This window comes from Miniopterus natalensis, chromosome 2 (genome assembly GCF_054644295.1).
Source record: "Miniopterus natalensis isolate mMinNat1 chromosome 2, mMinNat1.hap1, whole genome shotgun sequence".
Lineage (NCBI taxonomy): Eukaryota > Metazoa > Chordata > Mammalia > Chiroptera > Miniopteridae > Miniopterus > Miniopterus natalensis.
In genome coordinates this window covers 83,155,261-83,178,307 of record NC_142082.1, presented here as the reverse complement: position 1 = coordinate 83,178,307, position 23,047 = coordinate 83,155,261, and the positions used below count along the sequence as shown (strand labels likewise).

Genomic DNA, 23,047 nt, shown 5'->3' with positions numbered 1-23,047 from the left:
ATTTCCTTCTTTCTACTTGCTCGGGGCTTTTCTTGCTGTTCTCATTCTAGTTCTTTTAGTTGTTGTGTTAGATGCTTCATTAGATCTTTTTCTTGTTTCTTGAGATAGGCCTGTAACGATATGAATTTTCCTCTCAAGACTACTTTTGCCGTGTCCCATAGGTTTTGAGTTGTTGTCTGTTCATTGTCATTACTTTCCATGAAGTGTTTGATTTCTTCCTTGATCTCCTTGGTAACCCATTCATTGTTTAATAACATGCTATTTAGCCTCCATGTGTTTGAATATTTTTGAGTTTTTTTTTTATAGTGGTTGATTTCTAGTTTCATGGCATTGTGATCCGAGAAGATGCTTGATATGATTTTAATCTTCTTATATTTGTAGAGACTTGCCTTGTGCCCTAACATGTGGTCTATTTTTGAGAATGTTCCATGTTCACTTGAGAAGAATGTGTACTCTGCTGCTTTGGGGTGAAATGTTCTATAAATGTCAATTAAATCCATTAGGTCTAGTGATTCATTTAAGGTCTGCATTTCCCTGTTGATTTTTTTCTTGATGATCTGTCCAATGCTGCCAGTGGGGTGTTAAAGTCCCCCACTATGATTGTGTCGCTGTCAATCTCCCCTTTGAAGTCCCCCAAGAGACTTTTTATATATTTAGGTGCTCCTGTATTGGGTGCATAAATGTTCATAAGGGTTATTTCCTCCTGTTGGATTGATCCCTTTAGTAATATGTAGTGACCATCTTTGTCTCTCATTATGGTTTTTATTTTGATGTCTGTTTTGTCAGAAATAAGAATTGCTACTCCAGCTTTCTTTTCCTTTCCATTTGCATGGAATATTTTACTCCACCCCTTCACTTTTAGCCTGTGTGAGTCTTTTGCTCTCAGGTGGGTCTCTTGTAGACAGCATATATTTGGGTCCTGTTTTCTTATCCACTCAGCTACCCTATGTCTTTTGATTGGCCCATTTATTCCATTTACATTTAAAGTTACTATTGATATCAACTTATTTAATGCCATTTTCCCCCTTTATGCTGATGTACCTTTCTCTCACTATTACTTCTTTTTCTTAAAGCAGTCCTTTTAGCATTTCTTGTAATGCTGGTTTGGTGGTACTGAACTCTTTTAGACTTTTAGTCCACCTTCAAATTTAAATGATAGCCTTGCAGGATAAAGCAATCCTGGTTGCATGTTCTTGCTTTTCATTACTTGCAGAACTTCATGCCACTCCCTTCTGGCCTGAAGAGTCTCTGTTGAGTAATCCGCTGTCAGCCTTATGGGGGTTCCCTTGTAGGTCACTGCTTGTCTCTCTCTTGCAGCCCTTAATATTTTCTCTTTGTCCTTGACATCTGCCATTTTAATTATGATGTGTCTTGGAGTGGGTCTCTTTGGATCCCTCTTGTTTGGAACCCTCTGTGCTTCCTGAACTTGTGTGGCTTTCTCCTTTGCCAGCCTAGGGAAGTTTTCTATAATTATTTCTTCCACCAAGTTCTCTATCCCTTGCTCTCTTTCCTCCCCCTCTGGCACTCCTATAATGCGAATGTTGTTTCGCTTCATGTGGTCCCAAAGTTCCTTTAAACTGTCCTCATGCTTTTTAAGTGTTTTTTCTTTTTGCTGCTCTGATTGTGTGATTTTCTCTACTTTGTCTTCTAAGTCACTTATTCTATCCTCTGCTTCATTGAGCCTGCTTTTAATTCCTTCCAGTGCATTCTTGATATCAGATACAGCATTCTTTATCTCTGTCTGAGTTTTATTTATGGTCTGTATCTCTTTTTTCATGTTTCCACTAAGGTTCTCGATCTTATCATCTATAGTCTTCTTAAGTTCCTTGAACATCTTCATCATCAATACTCTGAATTCTGTTTCTGATAACTTGCTCAACTCCATCTAATCAACGTCTTTTTCTGGCGATGTTCCCTTTTCTTTAATTTTGGGGTTGTTTCTTTATCTCCCCATTTTGGTAGGTCTTAGTGCTTATATCTATATATTAGATATATTTGCTGTGTCCCAGTCTTGTGGCACAGGATTTTGTCTTGTGGGTCCAGTGGAGCCCAGAGGTGTATTTGTTGTTAATACTGGTGAAAATTTAGAAAATAATAATAAACTAAAAGATAAAAAATAGAGAAGCTACTGGGAGATAACAGAAGCAGAGAAAAGATTCTGAATGAAGGGCCAGCATAAAATTAAGGGAGAGAATAGGAATAGGGTAATAGTTGAAAATGAGAAAACAAAAATACAATAAATAGAATAAGAGAAACTAACAATCGGATAGGAAAACTGAAGGGGGCAAAATGAAAGAATGAAAGAAAAGTAGAAAAAGAAAGAAGAAAAAGAAGAAAAAAGTTATGCCAATGAATTGAGAGGAAAGAGAGATAAAGCCCAGGGAGGCAGGGAGTCTGGTAAGAGATTTGGGGGAAACTATAGAGGAAAGCAGTAAACTTGGTTATAATGATAAAGTCCCAGTCATTAAGCAGGGATATCAAGAAAGTCTTGGTAGTAGAAGCAAGGATAAAACAAAACAAAGCAAATAATGAAAACAAAACCAAAAACAAGCTAAGCAAGACAAAATTACTTTATAAAAAAAAAAAAAGTAGTTAAAAAGTGTTTTTTAAAAAAAAATTAAAAATGAAAAGAAAAAGATTTTTATAAAATTTAAAAAAGAAGAAAAAACAAATTTTCTCCCCTTTCTCTCCTTCCTAAGGAAAAAAGAGAAAAAATAAACCCACAAACAAAAAAAAAACCCCAAAACCCAAAAAACCCAAAACCAAACCAAACAAAAAAACAGCAGAGAAAAAGGTAGTCAATCAGGTGTGTTTTTTCTGGCCAACTTATGTTGTCTGAGGGTCACTGTTTTTTGTGATTTCAGTTCTCCTGGGAGGTACTTATCTATTACCCAATGTGAGGAGCTGTCTAGGTTTGGCTCTGGTGTCCTTAGGTAGATGGTTGATCTGAGGCTCTCTGTGGGCCACCTCTTCTTGTCAGCTATTTTGCAACCTTGTAGTTGCCTGGTCTTGCTCCAGAGTCTTCTGCAGAGTCTTTAGGGTACAGGGTGGCTAGTGTAGTCCAGGGTATCACTCCCATTAGAGGTGTCGCTGTCAGGCTCTCACTCTGTGGGAGTTAGTCTCTGCTCCACCGCCAGCTCCTCAGTCCCTACCCTGTCCTCTGATTCTAGTCCCCCAAGCTCTGGCCTGCTACAGCTTCAGATTGATTTCAGCCTATTGCCTCTTCTGTCTCGGCCGTTTCAGCAGCCAGGGCCCAGTGGGTTCCATTCAGAACACATTCTGGTGGGCCCTTTGCCTGCCCAGCCCCCAGCAGGGGTTTTCAGTGTTTCCTCCAGCTCCCAAACAATAGTCCCCAAGAGTCTTATTCTTGCAGAGTCCTCCTATGAGCTGCTCTCCCTTCCCCCTCAGGACTGTGCCCTGCGGGGGTGTCTGGGGCTTCCGTGAGCAGGACCCGCCCCTTTCCTGTTGGGGGTGGTGCTACTGGTTGCAGGAGAGGTTGGCCGGCTCTGCCCCTCCCTGCTCAGCTCTGGTTGGCTGGTCGCACTTGTCCTGCCCCTCAGACCATGTACTGTGCAGATCCCAGTTGCAGCCTCTGTTGCTCTGTCCTTGCAGTGCACGCAGGGAAGGTGGGAACCAGTTCCGCAATCAAACTCGCAAAAGCACAAAGCAACCCTCAGACAGAGAGCCCGCCTTGCAAGGTCCCGCCGCCCTTGCTCCAAGGCACCCAGGGGGAGGGCACCCAAAGTCAGCTCCACGCAGCTCTCCACACCACTGGTCTAAGCAAAGCTGGAGCGGCTTCACATGCCACCATGGCGCCCCTCAGGGCTGGTCACAGGTCCCAGCCTCTTGGCACCCGGGAGCTCAGGGCCGGAGGACACTCTCAGGGCTGGTCGCAGAAGCCAGTCTCCCAGCACTGGGAGCTCAGGGCGGGGGGGCTCCTCCCCTCCACCACGCCACGCATATTCAGCGCTTTCTTGGGCTCAACACAGTGCCCCACAGGGAGACAGAGGGTCCCTGTGTGCGGGTGCTCAGCGCAGCCCTCTGGTCCCTCACCGCTTAGGTGCCACAGGCCTTGGGATAGCCTTCCCTATGGTCAGCACCCCGAGCACCAGACACCCGGTTGCAGCCGCCCCTAGAGGCTTTGTTTCCTAGGAAGGCACCGTCTCCTCCCGGACTCGCCGCTCCCCTATGTCCCTCTGCCCTGTTCGCAGGTCGCTCCTTCCCCTCTCTACTCCTGGTGTGGGATCCCCACTTTTGGAGGCCATCTGTGGGGCTTTGCAGCCTCCAAGCCTTCAGGCTCGGAGCCCAGCACAGGCTTCAGGGGGACTCCCCCTTCCAAGGGCTCCCTCTCTTACCGGACTCCGTGATGGTTCCTCAGTGCTCCCCACTCACACTTCGTCCACTCAGGTATGTTTCTCTGTTTTTTTTCAAGCTGGTTACGTAGGATTTTAGGAGGAAATCAAGTCCGTGGCTGGAGCGGGGGTGCTGCTGTTTCTCACAGGGCCGCCATCTTCCCCAACATGTCTGATTCTCTTAATGATCCTCAGACTATAGAAACTCCACAGATTTGTGCAACTGATTGTTATCAGTCTCTTAATGAACCTCATGCTGTAGAAACTCCATGGTGTAAGGCATGGTAGGGAAAGACGTTTTCCAGCAGGGTGGGGCAATTGCTTCCCCTCAGGCAAAAGCTGCTTTGAAGGTAAATGTCTGCCTCTGCACTACGAGGGAATAACTTGGCACAGGAATCCAGAAGGGTGCCCCCTGATCTCAATCTCCAGAGCCCACTACCCTAGATCTCTTCACATAGGTCCAGTTCACTCTACCCTCCCTTTGCTGGAGCCCAAGGTGAGTAATTGCACACAAAACTTTGTGCTCTGGCTCTTTAAGTGGGTTCCTGCATTTTCAGCCATCTTTCCCTGACAGACAGATATCTGGCTGCATTTCACAGCCAGTTGTTATGTGGACACCTTTCTCAGTTCTTGTGCTCTTGGCTGGGGAGCCCTGCTTGGGGCTTGGATCCCAGAGTCCTCAGTGGGAACCCTCCACAGCTGTGGTATGTGGTATGTCTCTGGACTTTCAGCTGCTGCCCGTGGGAGCCCAGCCAGCACTCTTGTGCCCCTCCACTTCCTACCAGTCTCTATGCCGTCTCCACTTTTCCTCCTTAGTTATGAGGTGCTCTCCAGCTAGTCTTCAGTTGCAGTTGATTATTCAGGATGGTTTTTCTATATTTTAGTTGTAATTCCAGTTTGGTCCTCAGTGACAGGAGAGTGTCAGTGTAGTTTCTACTCAGTCCGCTGCCATCTTTAATGTCCCCCAGATGCAGAGTTTAAAACAATGGCTATCAGGATGCTCAAGAAACTTAGGGGAAGAATGGATGATCTCAGTGAGAACTTAATAAAAGAGATACTAAGCATTGAAAATATCATAGGAACAATAAAAAAAAAATAACAGTCATAAATGAAGAATACACTAGAAGGAATCAACAGCAGGTTAGATGAAGCAAAGGATTGAATCAGTGATTTACAGGACAAGATAATAGTAAACAACTAAGCAGAATCAAAAATAAAAGAGAGTTTTTAAAACTGAGGAAAGTGTTAGGGGCCTCTGGGACAACATCAAGCATAACAACATCCATATCATAAGGGTTACTTAAGGAGAAGAGAGTAGCAAATGATTGAGAGCCTGTTTTAAGAAATAATGGCTGAAAATTTCTCTAACCTGGTGAAAGAAATAGTCACACAAGTTCAGGAAGCACAGAGGGTCCAGATCAAAATGAACCCAAAGAGACACACACAAAGACACATCATAATTAAAATGGCAAAGGTTAAAGATAGAGCCTTAAAGGTAGAAAGACAGAAACAGTTAGATACCTACAGGGTAGTTCCCATAAGGCTGTTGGCTGATTTTTCAACAGAAATACTTTAGGCCAGAAAGGACTGGCATTAAGAATTCAGAGTAATTGAAAGCAAGGACCTGCAACCAAGACTACTCTATCCAGCAATGCAATCATTTAAATTTGATGGTTAGCCCGGGTTTCGGGCTCAATCAATGACTCTCCCATCATTGATGTTTCTATCTCTCTCTCTCCCTCTCCTTTCCTCTCTCTGAAATCAATAAAGATCTATTAAAAAAAAATTGATGGTGAAATAAACAGCTTCCCAGACAAAATAAACGGCTAAAAGAGTTCATTACCACCAGTACCAGTATTGCAAAAAATTTTAAGGGTTCTGCTTTAAGAAGAAGAAGTGTATCAATAGAGGAACATAGGCATAAAGAATAAATAGCAATAAATAAGTACCTATTAATAAAAACAAATGTAAATGGATTAAATGCTCCAATCAAAAGACATAAGATAGCTAAATGAATAAGAAAACATCACCCACATATATGATGTCTTCAAGAGACCCATCTTAGAAAAAAAAGATACACATGGGCTGAAAGTGCAGGGATGGGAAAAAATATTCCATGCAAATGGAAATGAAAAGACAGCTGGGGTAGCAATACTTATATCAGACAAAATAGACTTCAAAATGAAGCCCAAAACAAGAGACAATAAAAGTCACTACATAATACTAAAGGGATTGATAAAACAAGAGGATATAACCCTAGTAAATATATTTGCACCTAATATAGGAGCACCTAAATATATAAAGAATATATTGATGAACATTAAGGGAGAGATCAACAGCAATACAGTCATAGTAGGGAATTTTAACACCCCACTGACATCAATGGATAAATCTAGACAAAAAATCAGCAATGCAATAGTGACCTTAAATGACATACTAAATGAGATGGATTTAATTTATATTTACAGAACATTTCATCCCAAAGCAGCAGAATATGCATTCTTCTCAAGTGCATATGGATTATTCTCAAAGGTAGCCCACATGTTAGGGCACAGAATAAGACTTAATAAATTCAAGAAGATTCAAATGATATCAGTCATCTTCTCTGACCACAATGGTATGAATCTAGAAGTCAATTAATGATAACAAAACAGAAAAACATTCAAACACATGGAGGCTATATAACATGCAATTAAACAATAAATTGGTTAACAATGAGATCAAGGAAGAAACAAAAAGTTACCTGGAAGAAATGAAAATGAGCACACAAAACCCAAAATCTATGGACAAACAAAGTTCTGACAGGGAAGTTCATAGCATTACAGTTGTACCTCAAGTAGCAAGAAAAATCTCAAATAATCAATCTAACTCTACATCTAAAAGAACTAGAAAAAGAACAGCAAACAAAGCCTCTAGTAAGTAGAAGGAAGGAAATAATAAAGATTAGAGTGGAAATAAATGACATAGAAACAAAAATAGAAGAGATCAATTAAACTAAGAGCTGATTCTTTAAAAATATAAACAAGTTTCATGAATCTTTAACCATATTCATCAAGGAAAAGAGAGACAGAGCCCAAATAAATAAAATAAGTAGTGAAAGAGAAGTAATGAATGACACCACAGGAAATAGAAATGATTGCAAGAAAATAATATGAACAACTATATGCCAACAAAATGGACAGCCTGGGCAAATTGGATAAATTTCTAGAAAGATATAATCTTCCAAAACTGAATCAGTAAGAATCATAAAACCTCTACAAACAAATTACAGATAATGAAATAGAAGCAGTAATCAAACAACTCCCAACAAACAATAGTCCGGGACTGAATAACTTCACAGGTAAATTTTATTACACATTCAAGGAAGAACTAACACCTATCCTTCTCAAACTATTCCAAAAATTCTAGGAGGAAGGAACACTTCCAAGCTCTTTTTATCAGGCCAGAATTAACTTAATTCCAAAACCAGATAAAGATGCTACAGTGAAAGAAAATTATAGTCCAATATCCTTGATAAAATAGATACTAAAATGCTCAACAAAATATTAGTAAACCAGATCCAGCAATACATTGAAAAGATCATACACCATGATTGAGTGGGATTTATTCCAGGAATGCAAAGTTGGCACAATATTCTCAAATCAGTGAATGTGATGCATCATATAAACCATATGAAAGATAAAAATCACATGATCATATCAATAGATGCAGAAAAAGCAAGTGATAAAATTCAACACCTGTTTATGACAAAAAAAATTCTCAGCAAAGTGGGAATAAAGGAATGATACCTCAAAAGAAGAAGGCCATAGATGACAAACCCACAGCCAACATCATACTAAATAAGCCAAAACAAGAAAGTGTTACCCTTTAGATCAGGAACAAGACAGGGATGTTGCTTTCACCACTGTTATTCAACATGTACTAGAAGTCCTAACCACAGCAATCAGATAATAAGAAGAAATAAAAGAGCCCTGCTCAGTGTGGCTCAGTTGTTTGGAGTTGTTTGGAAATGATTGCCGAAAGGGCACATACCTAGGTTGCAGTTTTGTGTCTCTCAGGGCACTTACGAGAGGCAGCCAATTGATGCTTTCTTTTCAGATTGATATTTCTCTCTCTCTCTCCCTTTCCTTCTCTCTACAATCAATAAACATGAACTCGGGTGAGGATTAAAAAAAAAGAAGAAGAAAGGAAAGTCACCCAAATTGGAAAAGAGAAAGTAAAACTTTCATTATTTGCAGGTGACATGATATTATATATAGAAAACCCTAAAGACTCCACCAGAAAACTACTAGACCTAGTAAATGAATTTGGCAAAATAGCAGGATATAAAATTAATATTTAGAAATTAGTGGCATTTTTATACACCAATAATACCAATAATGAACTGTCAGAGAAATTAAGAAAACAATTCCATTTACATTTGCAACAAAACCAAAAAAATAAGGTACCTGGGAATAAATTTAATCAAGGGGGTGGAAGACCTATACACAAAAAACTATAGGACATTGAAGAAAGAAACTGAGGAAGATACAAAGAAATGGAAGCATATGCTGTGTTCGTGGATAGGAAAAAATGAATATCATTAAAATTTCCATACCACCCAAAGCAATCTGCAGAGTCAATGAAATTCCTATTAAAATACCAATGGCAGATCTCACAGATCTAGAACAAATATTCCTAAAATTTATATGAAACCATAAAGATCCCGAATATCTTCAGCAATATAGAGGAAGAAAAACAAAATTGGAGGTATCACACTACCTGATATCAAATTATACTACAATGCCATAGTAATCAAAACAGCATGGTGTTGACACAAGAACAGGGATATAGATCAACAGAATAGAATAGAGAGTACAGAAATCAACCCACACCTTTATGGTCAATGAATACTTGACAAAGGAGGCAAGAGCATACAATAGAGCAAAGATAGTCTCTTCATAAATGCTTTTGGGAAAATTCGACAAATACATGCAAATATATAAAATTAGATCACCAGTTTACACCAGACATAAAAATAAACTCAAAATACATTAAATACTTAAATGTAAATTGTGAAACTATAAATATCCTAAAAGAAAACATAGGTAGTAAATTCTCAGACATTTCTCATAGCAATATTTTTGCTGATATATCTCCTTGAGCAAAGGAATAATTTAAAAAAATAAACAAATGGGACTACATCACACTAAAAAGCCATAGCAAAAGAAACCTTCAACAAAATGAAAAGGTAATCCACTGAATGGGAGGATATATTTGCCAATGATACATCTGATAAGTGGCTAATTTCCAAAATATTTCAAGAACTTATACTACTCAACACCAAGAAGAAAAACATCACAATTAAGAAAATGGGCAAGGAACATAAATAGACATTTCTTCAAGGAGGACATACATATAACCAATAAACATATGAAAAAATGCTCAATGTAACTAATCATCAAAGAGATGCAAATTAAAACCACAATGAGATATCAGCTCATACCTGTTAGAATGGTTACCATCAATAAATTAACAAACAACTAGTGCTGATGAGGATGTGGAGAAAAGGGAATCCTTGTGCACTCTTGGTGGGAATGCAGACTAGTGCAGCCACTGCCAAAAACAGTATGAAGTGCTCGCAAAAATATGAAAAATGGAATTGGCTTTTGATCCAGCAATCCTACTTCTGGGGATGTATCCTAAGAATCTCAAAACACCAATCAGAAAATAATATATACAACTCTATGCTCATAGCAGCGCTACTTACAATAGCCAATATCTGGAAACAGCCCAAGTGCCCATCAGCAGATGAGTGGATAAAAAAGTGGATCAGTTGGTTGGGTGTCGTCCTGTGCACTGAAAAGTTAGTTCGATTCCCAGTCAGGGCACATGCCTTGGTTGTAGTCTCAATGTATACAGAAGTCAGCAGATCAATGTTTTGGTCTCACATCAGTGTTTCTCTCTCTCTCTTCCTCTCCCTTCCTCTCTCCCTATATACTTTTATAAAAATATATACATAAATTTTAAAAATTAAAAAGTTGCGGTACATTTGTAAGATGGAACACTACAAGTCTGTAAAAAAAAGAAGAAATGCATGGATGGACCTGGAAATTATCATGCTAATTTAAATAAGCTAGTCACAGAAAGACAAATACCATATGACCTCACTTATATGTAGAATCTCATGAATAAAATAAACTGAAAAATAAAATAGAAACAGATATATGGATACATGGAACAGACTGACAGCTGTCAGAGTGGAGTGGGATTGGGTGGCTGGATGAAATAAGGTGAAAGGATTAAGCAAATATATATGTGTGTGTGTGTGTGTGTGTGTGTGTATCACACACATAGACACAGAGAACAGTGTGGTGACAGCCAGAGGGAAAGCAATGGAGTTAGGCAAAGGCAGGGGTATGGAGACAGAAAGAGACTATTTGGGGTCACAGACACAAGATGCAGTATGCAGAGGATATTTTGTTGAGTTGTACACTTGAAACCTATATGATTTTGTGAACCATGTCACCCCAATAAATTCAATAAAAAAAAATGAATAAATAAAAGGGATGTGTTAAGGCAAAAAAGAAATGTCCATAATACCAAAAGAAATCTACATATTCAATGCAGATCCTATCAAAATACCAATGGTGTTTATCACAGAACTAGAACAAAAAATCCAGAAATGTATTTAAAACCACAAAATATCACAAATTGCCAAAGGAATCTTTCAAAAAGAGAATAAAGTTGGAGCTATCACACTACCTGATATCAAACTATACTACTACAAGGCTATAGTAATCAATTTAGCATTGCACTGGCATAAAAACAGACACATAGATCCAAGGAATAGGATAGAAAGTGCAGAAACAAACCATGCCTACATGGTCAGTTACAAAGGAGGCATGAACATACAACGGGATAAAGACAGATATAATGTTGGGAAAATTAGACAGATACACACACACAACATGAAACTAGCTTACACCATATACAAGAATAAACTCAAAATGGATTAAAAACTTAAATGGAAAAATCAAAACCATAAAACTCCTAGAAGAAAATATAGCCAGTAAAATCTCTTCCATTTCTGTTAACCGTATCTTTTCTGATATAGCTCCTTGGGCAAACAAACAAACAAACAAATAAATAAGCAAACAAAGAAACAGATGGTACTATATCAAACTAAAAAAGTTTTACACAGTAAAGGAAGCCATCAAAGAAATAAAAAGACAGTCTACTGAATTGGAGAACATATTTGCCAATTATACATTGATAAGAGGTTAATATAAAATATTTATTAAAAGTTCATACAACTCAACATCAAAATAACAAACAGTCCAATTACAAAGTGGGCAGTGGCCTTGGCCAGTGTGACTCAGTTGGTTGGTGTGCCATCCCATGCACCCAAGGGTAGAGGTTTTACTTCCGGTCAGGGCACATATCCAGGTTGCAGGTTTGATCCTGGTAGGGGCAGGTATGGGAGGCAACCAATGTTTCTCTCTTGCATCAATGTTTCTTTCTCTCTCTCCTTCTCCATTTATCTGTCTCTAAAATAAAGGGAAAAAATTTGTTTTAAATATGAGCAGAGAACCTGAATATATAGTTCTCCAAAGAGGAGATATGGATGGCCAACAGACATATGAAAAGATGCTCAATGTCACTTACTGTCAGAGAAATATAAATTAAAACCACAACGATAACTCCTCACACCTATCAGAATGGCTATCATCAATAAGTCAACAAACAATAATCATTGGCGAGGATGTGGAGAAAAGGGATCCTTTGTGCACTGTTGGTGGAAATGCAGATTGGTTCAGTCACTATGGAAAACAGTACAGAGGATCTTTCAAAAATTAAAAATGGGACTGCCTTATGACCCAGCAATTCCACTTCTGGGTATATATTCGAAGAAGACCAAAACACTAATTCGAAAGAATCTATGCACCCCTATGTTCATTGCAACATTGTTTACAATAGCCAGGATATGGAAGCAACCCAAGTGCCCATCAGTAAATGAGTAGATAAGAAAACTGTGGTGCATATGTATAATGGAATATTATTGGGCTATAAAAAGGATGAAATCTTACCATTTGCAATTGCATGGATGGACCTAGATGGTATTATGTTAAGTGAACTAAATCAGAGAAAGACTAATACCATATGATTTCACTTATATGTTGAAATCTAAAGAGCTAAATAAATGAACAGACAAAATAGAAATAGACTCATAGATACAGAGATCAATCAGACTGATGGTTGCTGATGGGGGTGGTGTTGGGGGACTGAGTGAGAAAAGTGAAGGGATTAAGAATTACAAATTGGTAGTCACAAAAGAGTCACGGAGATGTAAAGTATGCATAGGAAAAACAGTCAGTAATATTGTAATAACTATGTATGGTGCAAGGTAGGTAACTTAAAGTATCAGGGGGTCACTTTGTAAAGTTTACAATTGTCTAACCACTATGCTGTACACCTGGAACTAAAACAAAATAATATTGGCTATAAAGTATAATTGGAAAAAAAAAAGAATTTTATTTTATATAAATGTATTCTATTAAAAAACAAACAAACAAAACAAAACAACAACACACAGAAACAAAGAAAAAACTGACAGTTGCCAGATGGAAGGGGCTGTAGAGTGAGTGATAGGTACAAATGCTAAAGGGGAATATAGCCAATGATAGTGTGATAACTTTGCACAATGACAAATGGTGATTAGGCATAGTGTGGTGAGCACATCTTAAGATTAAAATGTCGAATGTTGTACACCTGAAATTAATAAAATATTGTATACCAACTATACTTTAATAAATATGTGCAAATCTTTGGAAAATTAATGAATTCTATTATCTTTATTTTAAAAGGAATACAACTTAAAACTCACCTGCTTTAGCAACCAAATTATCTTAACTGTACTTTTATAACACAAATTTTGTGTGTGTTATTTGTTCATTTATTTTATTTGAATAGATTTATGTAAGTATTCAAAACTTATTCTTTATATGTCATTGATAAATATTTATATATTCACATATTTGAAGAAAAGGGTAGATATCTAACTAAGTAAAACAAAACTAAAAGAAAAAAATTAAATTTTTTCATATCTTCTCTTCAATGTGTTTATAGAAATATATAATGCAGAGGATTTTAATCACAGGCTTTTTTGTAAAATGAGTCTTTTTTTTAATTGTTGACACTATTACAGATGTTTCCCATTTCCCCCCTTTACCCACCTCCACCCAGCTCCTACCGCCCCCTCTCTCTGGCCATAACCCCACTGTTGTCTGCATTCATTGGCTATGCATATATATTCTTTGACTAATGAGTCTTAAAGTGTGCTAAACTGGAATATTTCATCTTCAAGACTAGAAATGATGGCAAGGGGGAAGAAATTTGCTCTTCTAGAAACACCATTTTATGATATGGTTAAAAACAAGTAATTGGCCCTATTGAGACAATTTTGTTGACAACTGATCTTTGAAACAAACTAATCTTTACTAAGGTCTTCAAGTTCACAAATGGTTTGCCTGAAACGGATCAGACCTTTATACGTTGCTTACATGTCTTCTTCCCTTCCTTCTTCTTCCCCTTCTTTCTTTCTATCACTCCAGGCAGGAAAATGTAAGCAATTAACAAAGGTCAAAGTAGCAAAAATGGGCAATCAGCTAGGTCAACAATTTGCAACCTTTCTCATCTCACGGCACACATAAACTATGGCACACCAAAAAAAATATTTGTTGCCAATCTGACAAAAAATAGGTATAATTTTCATTCATTCACATAGTGAAACTAGACACAATGGGTCTGGGCTGCCTGTCGCTACTTCAGCCAATTAAGCAGAGACAAGGTTGAATCATATTTGAGCATTTATTCCAATAATGTTGGCCGTATGAGAGAGCAGTTAGATCATTCTGAAACCCTGCTCTGCCTAGCCCCCTAAGCCAGTTCTTTATATTGGGTAGAAGGACAGGGATTACATGGGGAAGTGGGCAAAAGGAATAAGAATGGGTATAATGGTTTACAGGTTACAGGAAGTGCCGGCTGGGGATTTGCAAAAGGGTGGGGCACCTCTGGGATCCTTTTGTTTTGGGAATGAGGTTATCTTTCCATGATAAAAGGAGAATGGACCGCATTCCAAGGTCAACTCCCATGTCCTGGGGCCTTACAACTCCCAGCCAGGTTAGAAAGTGCTTTTGCTAATTAGAACAGATCACAATTAACAAAACATGATTAACATTTCTTATAACTATAGCTAACAATCACAGTCAACAGAGCATTATTAACATCTCTGCCCCTAACAAGACCAAGCTTATCTAGAAATACCAATGTTTCTCCAAGACCTAAGCCCAACATAATTTGACCAATAAATTCCATAAATGTCTCTAAGTGTTTTCTTATACTCAAACTAAGATTTCAAAATGTGTAACAGATCATATTTCACATACTGAGATGTATATAAGAAAATCAAACTTTATTATAGCATATAGTGGTAGACAAAAAATTTGCCAATTAAAGGTGGCAACCATCTGATTTTAAAACTCTATCAAATAAATATTCAGTCAATTCATATGCAAATTCATTATCAGAGTATTTCCCTCTTCTTGATCATTTCCCTTTCTCTCTCTGACCCACTTCCACTCTAATCTTACCCTAGAGGAGGATACAGTTCTTTTTCTATCCTGTTCTCCCTCTCATAGGTCTTTAAACATTTCAATCAGCCTTTTAAACTTTTGGGTTGAGTTGGGTTGGAGCAACTGAAAAATCTTTCAAGTGATCACATTGTGCCATCTGGTGGAAATTCAGTTTTTCAGGCAGAGAATTCTTCTGGTCCATATATTCCTAGAATTTCTGTATTATGTTTGACTTAATAATCACAAAGAGATTCTGATAATTTTATGAAAACAAAGCCAGCTGAGGTCAATCTCCATCCTGTGTATTAACTCCATCAGCTGAGTATTTTTCCAAAAGAAATCTTTGCATCTGCCCTGTAATCTTCCTAAATTAAAAAATAGTAGCAACCAAAATCTAAATGCCTAATTTATAGTCTAGTTTTTGAACATGTAGCAAATGCACGTGTTGCCCTTAACTTTGTCCTTTTTCCAAACAAGTTTGTGCTTTAACTAAAAAGAAATGGTTTTACAAGTTTATTCACAAACAGCAATTTCTTCTCGTGTGGAATGCAAGAGTGCTTAACCATGCCATCTGAAACTACTGCACAGGATTAGGATTCTCTGCTGTTTTATCTGTCATTAGAAAATACTAATTTCATAGACTCTCACTGATAGGAAGTTAATTTCTTTACTGCACATTATTTCTGGATTTTTAAATGAATAATGTACATTTTATTAACATTCAAGAATGATACAAAGATACTATATACCTTATTAATTATATTTTCTGTGCTAAGCTATTTGTCGAGGGATTCCTGGGACAGCTTTTTAAAATACTACTTTTCCTTGGTTTCTTGATCTCATTTCAGATTAGAATCTCCCACACGAAGTCTAAGCATAGATGCTCCAAAGGGTGTTCATATTAAAGCTCATGCTGGGAAAATCAAGGCCCTATCTCAAATGGACATCATTTTTCATAGTAATGATGGAATGGTGAGTTCAATAGATCAAGCTCCTACTGTATGTCTTGATGATACTCATATCCATAAGGTATCAGTATATTAAATTTATGGTAGTTTGTAAAGAAACATTATGAAAAGCAAAGAGTAGAAAATGTGAAAGGGAAATGTCAATTTAGCATTGAAAGGAGGTCCAAGAAAGTTTAAAATAATTCTATACTGGATACAGACAGCTTTCTTTGACTGGTATTTGTGCCATCAAATCTTTTGTTATTTTCAGCTTTGAAAAAATACTACAGACTTTCAGAGTTTACAGAGATATCAACTCTGCCATTTCCTAGTGATTCAACTTCTCTCAATATGGCTGTCACTAAAAGGTACCTGTAAGTGACAACCATTATGTTACTGCTGACAGCTCTGAGCTTCTGTAATGCCAATAATCATGGCCAGGGAGGTTCACACTAGATCTGGACAGTCGGAAGGAAAACTGTAGAGCAGAAGGAGCATGAGACATTCCTTTATTTGGTTGTGGCAGGACAAACGTACATAAGGATAAACCCACACTCTTCTTCCCGGTGTCAGCCAGCCAGGCATACATGGGGGACAAACTGCACCCCAAGGGACAAAACCACACCTCTGAAAGTCCTAGGACAGTTTTATAGGACCCAGGACAATAGTGGCTCTCAGCCAAGAATAGGTCAGACATTAGTCAGCTACACGGCATCTATTATGACTGTGCTATATATCATGTTTACATAACTGGGGCCAGGAGAAGATGTCAAGAAAGCTGAAGTATTTTCACTTTCCCCACAGCTTCCTTATGCCAAATTCTGTTTAAATGAAAATAAGATCTTTAAAAGTCAGCTACAATAAGGATAAAATCTGGACCTTCAAGTCCAGAAATAAAACATCACTGATACAGTCCAGTCATAACGAGGCAATGGAGCACTTGCTACTCAACATTGTTCTAGTGCTAGATCAATTCACTGATTACCTATTTGAATTCAGGAAAGATAACAGGCCTTCCCATTTGTCAAATAGGGGAAATAATATTTGCTTAACTATGTCACAGGGTTATGAGACATCAATATGTTAATATGGGTGACATTTTGAAATTATATTAACTTAATATTAAGAGGAAGGCGTAGTTGAGGCAACAAATGGAGGCAAAGAGAGGTAGCTCATGAGTGTAGACAGGACTTGGCTGACAGCCTGTGAGTGGAATGTGAAAGTCACCTGGCAAAGCTCCTGCAAGTTTTAACTTAAAAAGTTATGATGCCAGGAACAGATAAATGCAAAAATGGAAATCAAGACATTTGGAATCTTATTACTAAATCATGTCACTACATTCTTAAAATGTATTACCTTGGAATACAGATTGTAATTTTTTAATAACAACTTTTTCCCCATGAATTAGGTGTCAATTTATAAATAGCACAGTCTGACCCATAATTAAAGTTCCTCTCCCTTTTTACTGGGGCCCAGTTCAGAGTGAAGTGATGTCTGGCCCCCCACAAAATATTGTCCCACAAAAACAAAAGCGGATGTGCAAGGGAGCGGTACGTGAACTACCAGTGACAAGAGTTTGCTGGGGAAAAATAAATAACTAGAAACAAATTGACCAATTATCCATAAAAATTGAGAACAGAAAAACAGACAAATTAGAAAAAATCAAAAGCACATGGAGAAAAGCAAGTACCCACAGAACCCAAAGCATTGGGCAATGACCTATTAAATAGGCTCTACTTTTAAAAAATAATATCCATTTGATTCCTTTTATTCTGGGAGTCCCAGACCACAAGGGTCAAGCTTTGCCTGTAATGCCACTAATGCTGTTTCACCCACTGCTTCACAGGGCAGCAGTCAGTGTCCTGGGAGGGAGGACAGCCTGCAAAGATCAGTTTGTTAAAATATTGGAGTTGATGGATGAGAGCCACATAAAATAGAGGAAGGATCTAACTTTGTTGGCAAGGAAGAACATTATGCCTACCCACGATGTGCTTTAATTCCTTCTAACAAGTGAGCACCCTAGAAAGGGTAGGGTTCGTTAGCTCAGTGCAACAATTCTTATTGCCTTCAGTTATCAAAAAGTTTCCAAATCTCAACCAATAGCCATTTGTTTGCATTTCAGTTTAACTATAATAGGAACACAAAATTCAGTAGCTTTCATTTTATTTTAGTTGGCTTTTATCTGTCTACTGCTTTTCTGCATCTAATAGAAGGCAGAAGTTTCAAATATTTCAAAAGTTAAGGAAATGGTTGATAGCTAATAGGATAAATTTAATTACCTTTCACAGGAAAATAAAATCAGAAGAAATTCCAACATTCACAGGTAAAAATTATTTAAATGAACCTGTTTCTGTGGCTTGTAATTTATCCTAATGGGGAGAAGATGATTTAGCATAAAGTTGAAGTGGACCACAAGATAAATGTGAATCAGCAAAATAATTCTGAAAGGCATTTTTGTGAGTGTAGCATTATAAATTTTCCTAGCTCAACTAGCACAATGAGTAAAAGTAACAGTGGCTTCACTCCAAATTGGAGAAGGAATTATTAATACCTTGCCTGAATGTGAAATATAAATAGGTTTTAAAAGATTCAGATAATTATGACAAGTAAAACCAGGTGCTTATTTCATTTTCTATTTTGAGAAAATACTAATTTGTTTAGAACATTTTGAGAATTATTAATTTTATGCTTATTGTATACATTCCTCCTTTACCAATCTCTCATTTTCTCCCAAACAGCTTGTGCTTGATGCTGAAACTGTATGTTTACCCAAGTTGGTTCAGGGGACTCAGGGTCCTGCTGGCAGCTCACAAAGACTCTATGAAATTTGTGTATGTCCAGATGGGAAGCTTTATGTGTCTGTGGCTGGAGCAAGTACCACGTGCCACGAAAACAGTCACATTTGCCTCTAAATCACCCACAATTTTCCATGGAGAGCCTGCTTTGTTTCAGTGAACTTTAAACTAGTGACCTCAAGCCTTCACACTTAAAGCAACTTGACACCATGGAAAACAGGTGGTGGATGGAAGTAAGATACACTTTCAAAAGGAACTCAGAAAGAAGGAAAACCTGTGTCAATGAAAGGGTTCAGATGAATGGTGTGTGAATGTTAGATGCAAAAGTCAAAGAAATATCAAAAGAATGTATTTATTCATCAGATTGATTTTCATCAGAACCTCGTGAATTTTCTTTTCCTTTCTTGCACATGTCAATCTACAATGAAATATTGAACTGCTGTGTGGAATTAATTTATGGTGTTCAATTGTGGATATCTAACTCCCTATAAAAATAGCATCGGTCAATACTAAGATGCCCCAAAGTTCTATGAGGTGTTTTCATTATATCACTCAAACCTGTGAGTTCTCGCTTCATTTTAATGCAAAGTTTGTCAAGTTTCACAAGAAGATCTTCATATTTTAAAGGGACTTTAAGGTTGATCTGGTTTTCAATATGTAGTCAAAGGAATAAATTATACAAAATTAATCATGCTTTTTTGATAGTCAATGAGCAATAAAAATCAACCTACATTTTTCCTAAACTTCACAGTTTGAGCATCTTACTTTCTTTAATCCTCACAGCTCTTTGAGGTAGGTATTATTTTCCCAAGTTACTGGTGATAAAAAACAGTTCAAGCAGAACAAGTCACAAGGTCATACAGTATCTACTGGAAATTAAACTGTGACCCTACATTTGAACAGCTGTTTCCACTTGGAAAAACTTTGATACGTTGTTTCATTCCATTCAAAACACCAACCTACATAACTGTGTAGATGGGATAATACTCTTTTGGCAAGTGAAGAAACTAAAGTCAAATGGGTTTTGCCATCTACCAAGATCAAACAGCAAGTAGGTGGTAGGACTCATAACTGCCCATCCTGTGTACTTACCTCTACACAACAGATAAAAAATTGGATGTAACTTCATAGAATCAGACTCTCAGTTTGTGAAAAAATATTCAGTACCAATTGGTTGACTTATTATAAGTTGCTATGTAACCTAAAGGGGACACACTACACCTATGAAAACAAGTTAGTTATATGTAAGCCATTCACTTTTTAAATGTTCTTCACAAAGAGTGGTGGATTTTGGTTTCGGTTTGTTTGGGGTTTTACCAGTTTGTTATCATTAGAGCCCCCAAACAGCAAAAGATATGGTGGGATCAATGGCATTGCAACTTTCTAATTATAGGATTTATAACTATAAACACAAGTTCCAATTCATTTTCTAGAGTCTCAAAACTGAAAATAGAAAAGTGAACTTATTTCTAATGCTGTTTAAACAAGGTGTTCATTTAACAACATGTAGCCCACTTATAACAACTTGACTTTTAAACCGCAAGTATGCATAAGAGCAAACTCAACTCTAAATATAATGCTCCTACAGTTTCACCGGGGTTGGGTCCATTTTAAATTATAAATTGGGTCACCTTTTCCATTTAAGTCCTGATTTAATGTCTGCTTTCTTGCTACGACAGTCTTATTGTCATAGTAAATAGTGTTGCCATTTTTTTTTTTTTTTTGGTCATATTTACTCTGGCTCCATGTTTGTGCAAAATAAATATCTTCAAGACCTGTTGACATAACACAGGATCACCATGGAACATTTATGAATTAGTTTGGTTCTCACATGTCAAAAAAAAAAAAAAGATGCTTAAATGATAAAGTGAGGTCAAGAAAAAGCATCAAGAAGAATGTATGATGAATAGAACCTTTTAAATATAAAGTGTAAGTTAGATTTTTTGCTCCTTCGCTATATGATGTTATCGTTAAGGATCTGCACTCTCCAGAGTGAGATAAGAAATTTCTCTTTGGTTAGAATGACAACTTCTAGATAGGCTGCATTCTAAAATGTATTACATAAACCTGCCTTCTTAAATACATTATACAATGCAATTTAAATTTTCATTAAAAGTCCAAGGACATGATTATGCATTTACACTAATGAGGTAGACACACAGACACCCCATATATACCAAGTGATTACAGACCATTGAGTGTTGATATTTTATGCCAATTTCCAAACCAACCGTGTAGACACAAGTTAAAAAAAAAATCAGGCTATCAGCTGGAATAGTAAAGAACTCTGATTTGCAGTAAAATGAATTTCCTAAGACTTGACAGTTAAATAAAACACAAATTCTCTCATCCAGGGCTGAACTGTAGGCTCCCAATGCCAGTAGCTCACTATGTGTAGGAAGGTGAACAGGTGCACCTGTTCTGAAGACAGACAAATTTTAAACAGAAAGGGGTGAGCTACACGTTTAGGTCCTTCTTTTCAATTCACCAGCCAGATCAATCTCTTTTCCTTTGGGGAACAGTGAAGAAAGGTGGCAGTTATTCTTCTGAAAGGGCAGAACCCTTCACACTAAGGCTATTAGGTTGCCTGCTTTTTCCCTGATTTAAAATATCACGTTTTACTCAGCTTTAGCAGTCTTCTCCACATTTAAAATTCCACTTTGTTTATTGTGGTTTGGAAACAAATAAACTTTGTGTCAAGTACAAACAAGCAGGAGGAACAAGAAGATCTAAGAGCACTGCTAAGTAAAACATGGAATTTTTAACTGAATACACAGTGCAACTTCAATTCTGTCTTCTTTGAAATCTGGGCTTTGTATTCAGAGTAAATGAAGGTCCTTCCCAAGCCACTTATCAAGAGAAAGAATATATTTTAAACACGTAGTTTTTATTTTTAAATAAAATCTAACTAATTTGGGCTTTTAGTATACAGGTAATAGGTCCAAAGTATAAGTAGATAAGTCTCACCAGTCTGTGGTTGATAGAAACTGACAGACAGGATGGAGAATGCACCTCCGCAGCTCCATCAACTGACAGAATGCCTTCACAGGGTGCTCAAGAAGCACTACTGTAAGCCATATTTGTTAAAATAATATAAATGGGGAAAAAACTTTAGAAGCCAAAGATTTAGGAAATCCCACCTGCAGGCTGCAGCTTCAGCTCCTGCCCAAGCATTTCCAGCTTGTGGTTTAGGCCTGGTCTATGGATTGAGAACTTGCCAGTCTCCATAATCACTAGTCAATTCCTGGAAATAAATCTTTTTACATATCTATCTATATCTATATTATCTTCTATTGATTCTGTTTCTCTGGTAGAACCCTGATTAATACATGACTAATTAAAATCTTTTCTAATTCTTTTCTACCAGCACTACAAATTTTATTCTTGACATCTACAAAACAGTACAGAAAATGTTGACTTGCACAAATAGAAGAAAATCCCACCTATCCTCCAATCAGACATGGGAACAACTTTATTAAAAACTATTGAACATTTTACCGACATCATTCCCAGACTCTCAGCACTCCACGCTCTGCCTCCAGGACTGTGCAGGTTGTCCACTAGTTATCCCTCCCTCACCTAGCAGCACAGAATCTGCTCGAGTGCAGGAGCCCATCCCAGTCCCATTCTAGACTATGTGCTACTCAGGAGCAGTTACTCTACACACCACTGACAGTTTCCATTTTTCTTTTTAATACAAAAAGCAAAACAGGGGAAAAGAAAAAGCATAAGATAATTAGCTCACAAAATTTCTTGCCCCAAATTTCAAAATCTAAAAAGCTACCCCAAAATGAAAACTTTCCAAATATGTCAGTTGCAAAACCTGACCTAAATTTATGGCTATTTATCAGATCAATTCAACTTACTGTGAATATTCACAGGTTTCACTGCAAAATATCAACCCTGATGACAATGCTTCATTAAAAACTTCCTAAGACCCAAATTCTGAAATACATTTGAATCCAAGGGTTTCATACAAGGGATTGTGAACCTGTAACTCTTTAATTTTTAAATTGATTTTTAAAAAGGGAAGGAGAGGAAAACACTGATGTGAGAGCAAAACATCAATCAGCTGCCTCTTGCACACCTCCTACCAGGGACTGAGCCTGCAACTCAGGTATGTGCCCTGACTGGGAATCGAACTAGCAACCTTTCGGTTGATGCATGAGACAACACCCAACCAACTGAGGCACACAAGCTAGGACTGAACCTGTAACTTAAAAAAAAAGTCTAAAAAAACCCCCCACAAAACTCCAACTGAATCAACAATCACAAAAGCCAGACAAGGTTTTCTGTGTAAGTTTTAATACCCAAAAGCAATAAAATACATTCCAAGTGCC

General features: G+C 37.5%; 1 protein-coding gene across 1 annotated transcript in view; it reads left to right on the top strand.

The window, feature by feature from the left end:
• Positions 1–18,835, top strand: part of SGCG (sarcoglycan gamma) — a 116,360-nt gene extending 97,525 nt beyond the window's left edge. The window contains exons 7-8 of the mRNA XM_016199527.1: positions 15,814–15,937; positions 18,651–18,835. Coding sequence (XP_016055013.1) covers positions 15,814–15,937; positions 18,651–18,824 — 298 coding nt within the window. The 3' untranslated portion in view covers positions 18,825–18,835. The remainder of the gene's footprint in view (positions 1–15,813; positions 15,938–18,650) is intronic.
• Positions 18,836–23,047: the final 4,212 nt, after the last annotated feature.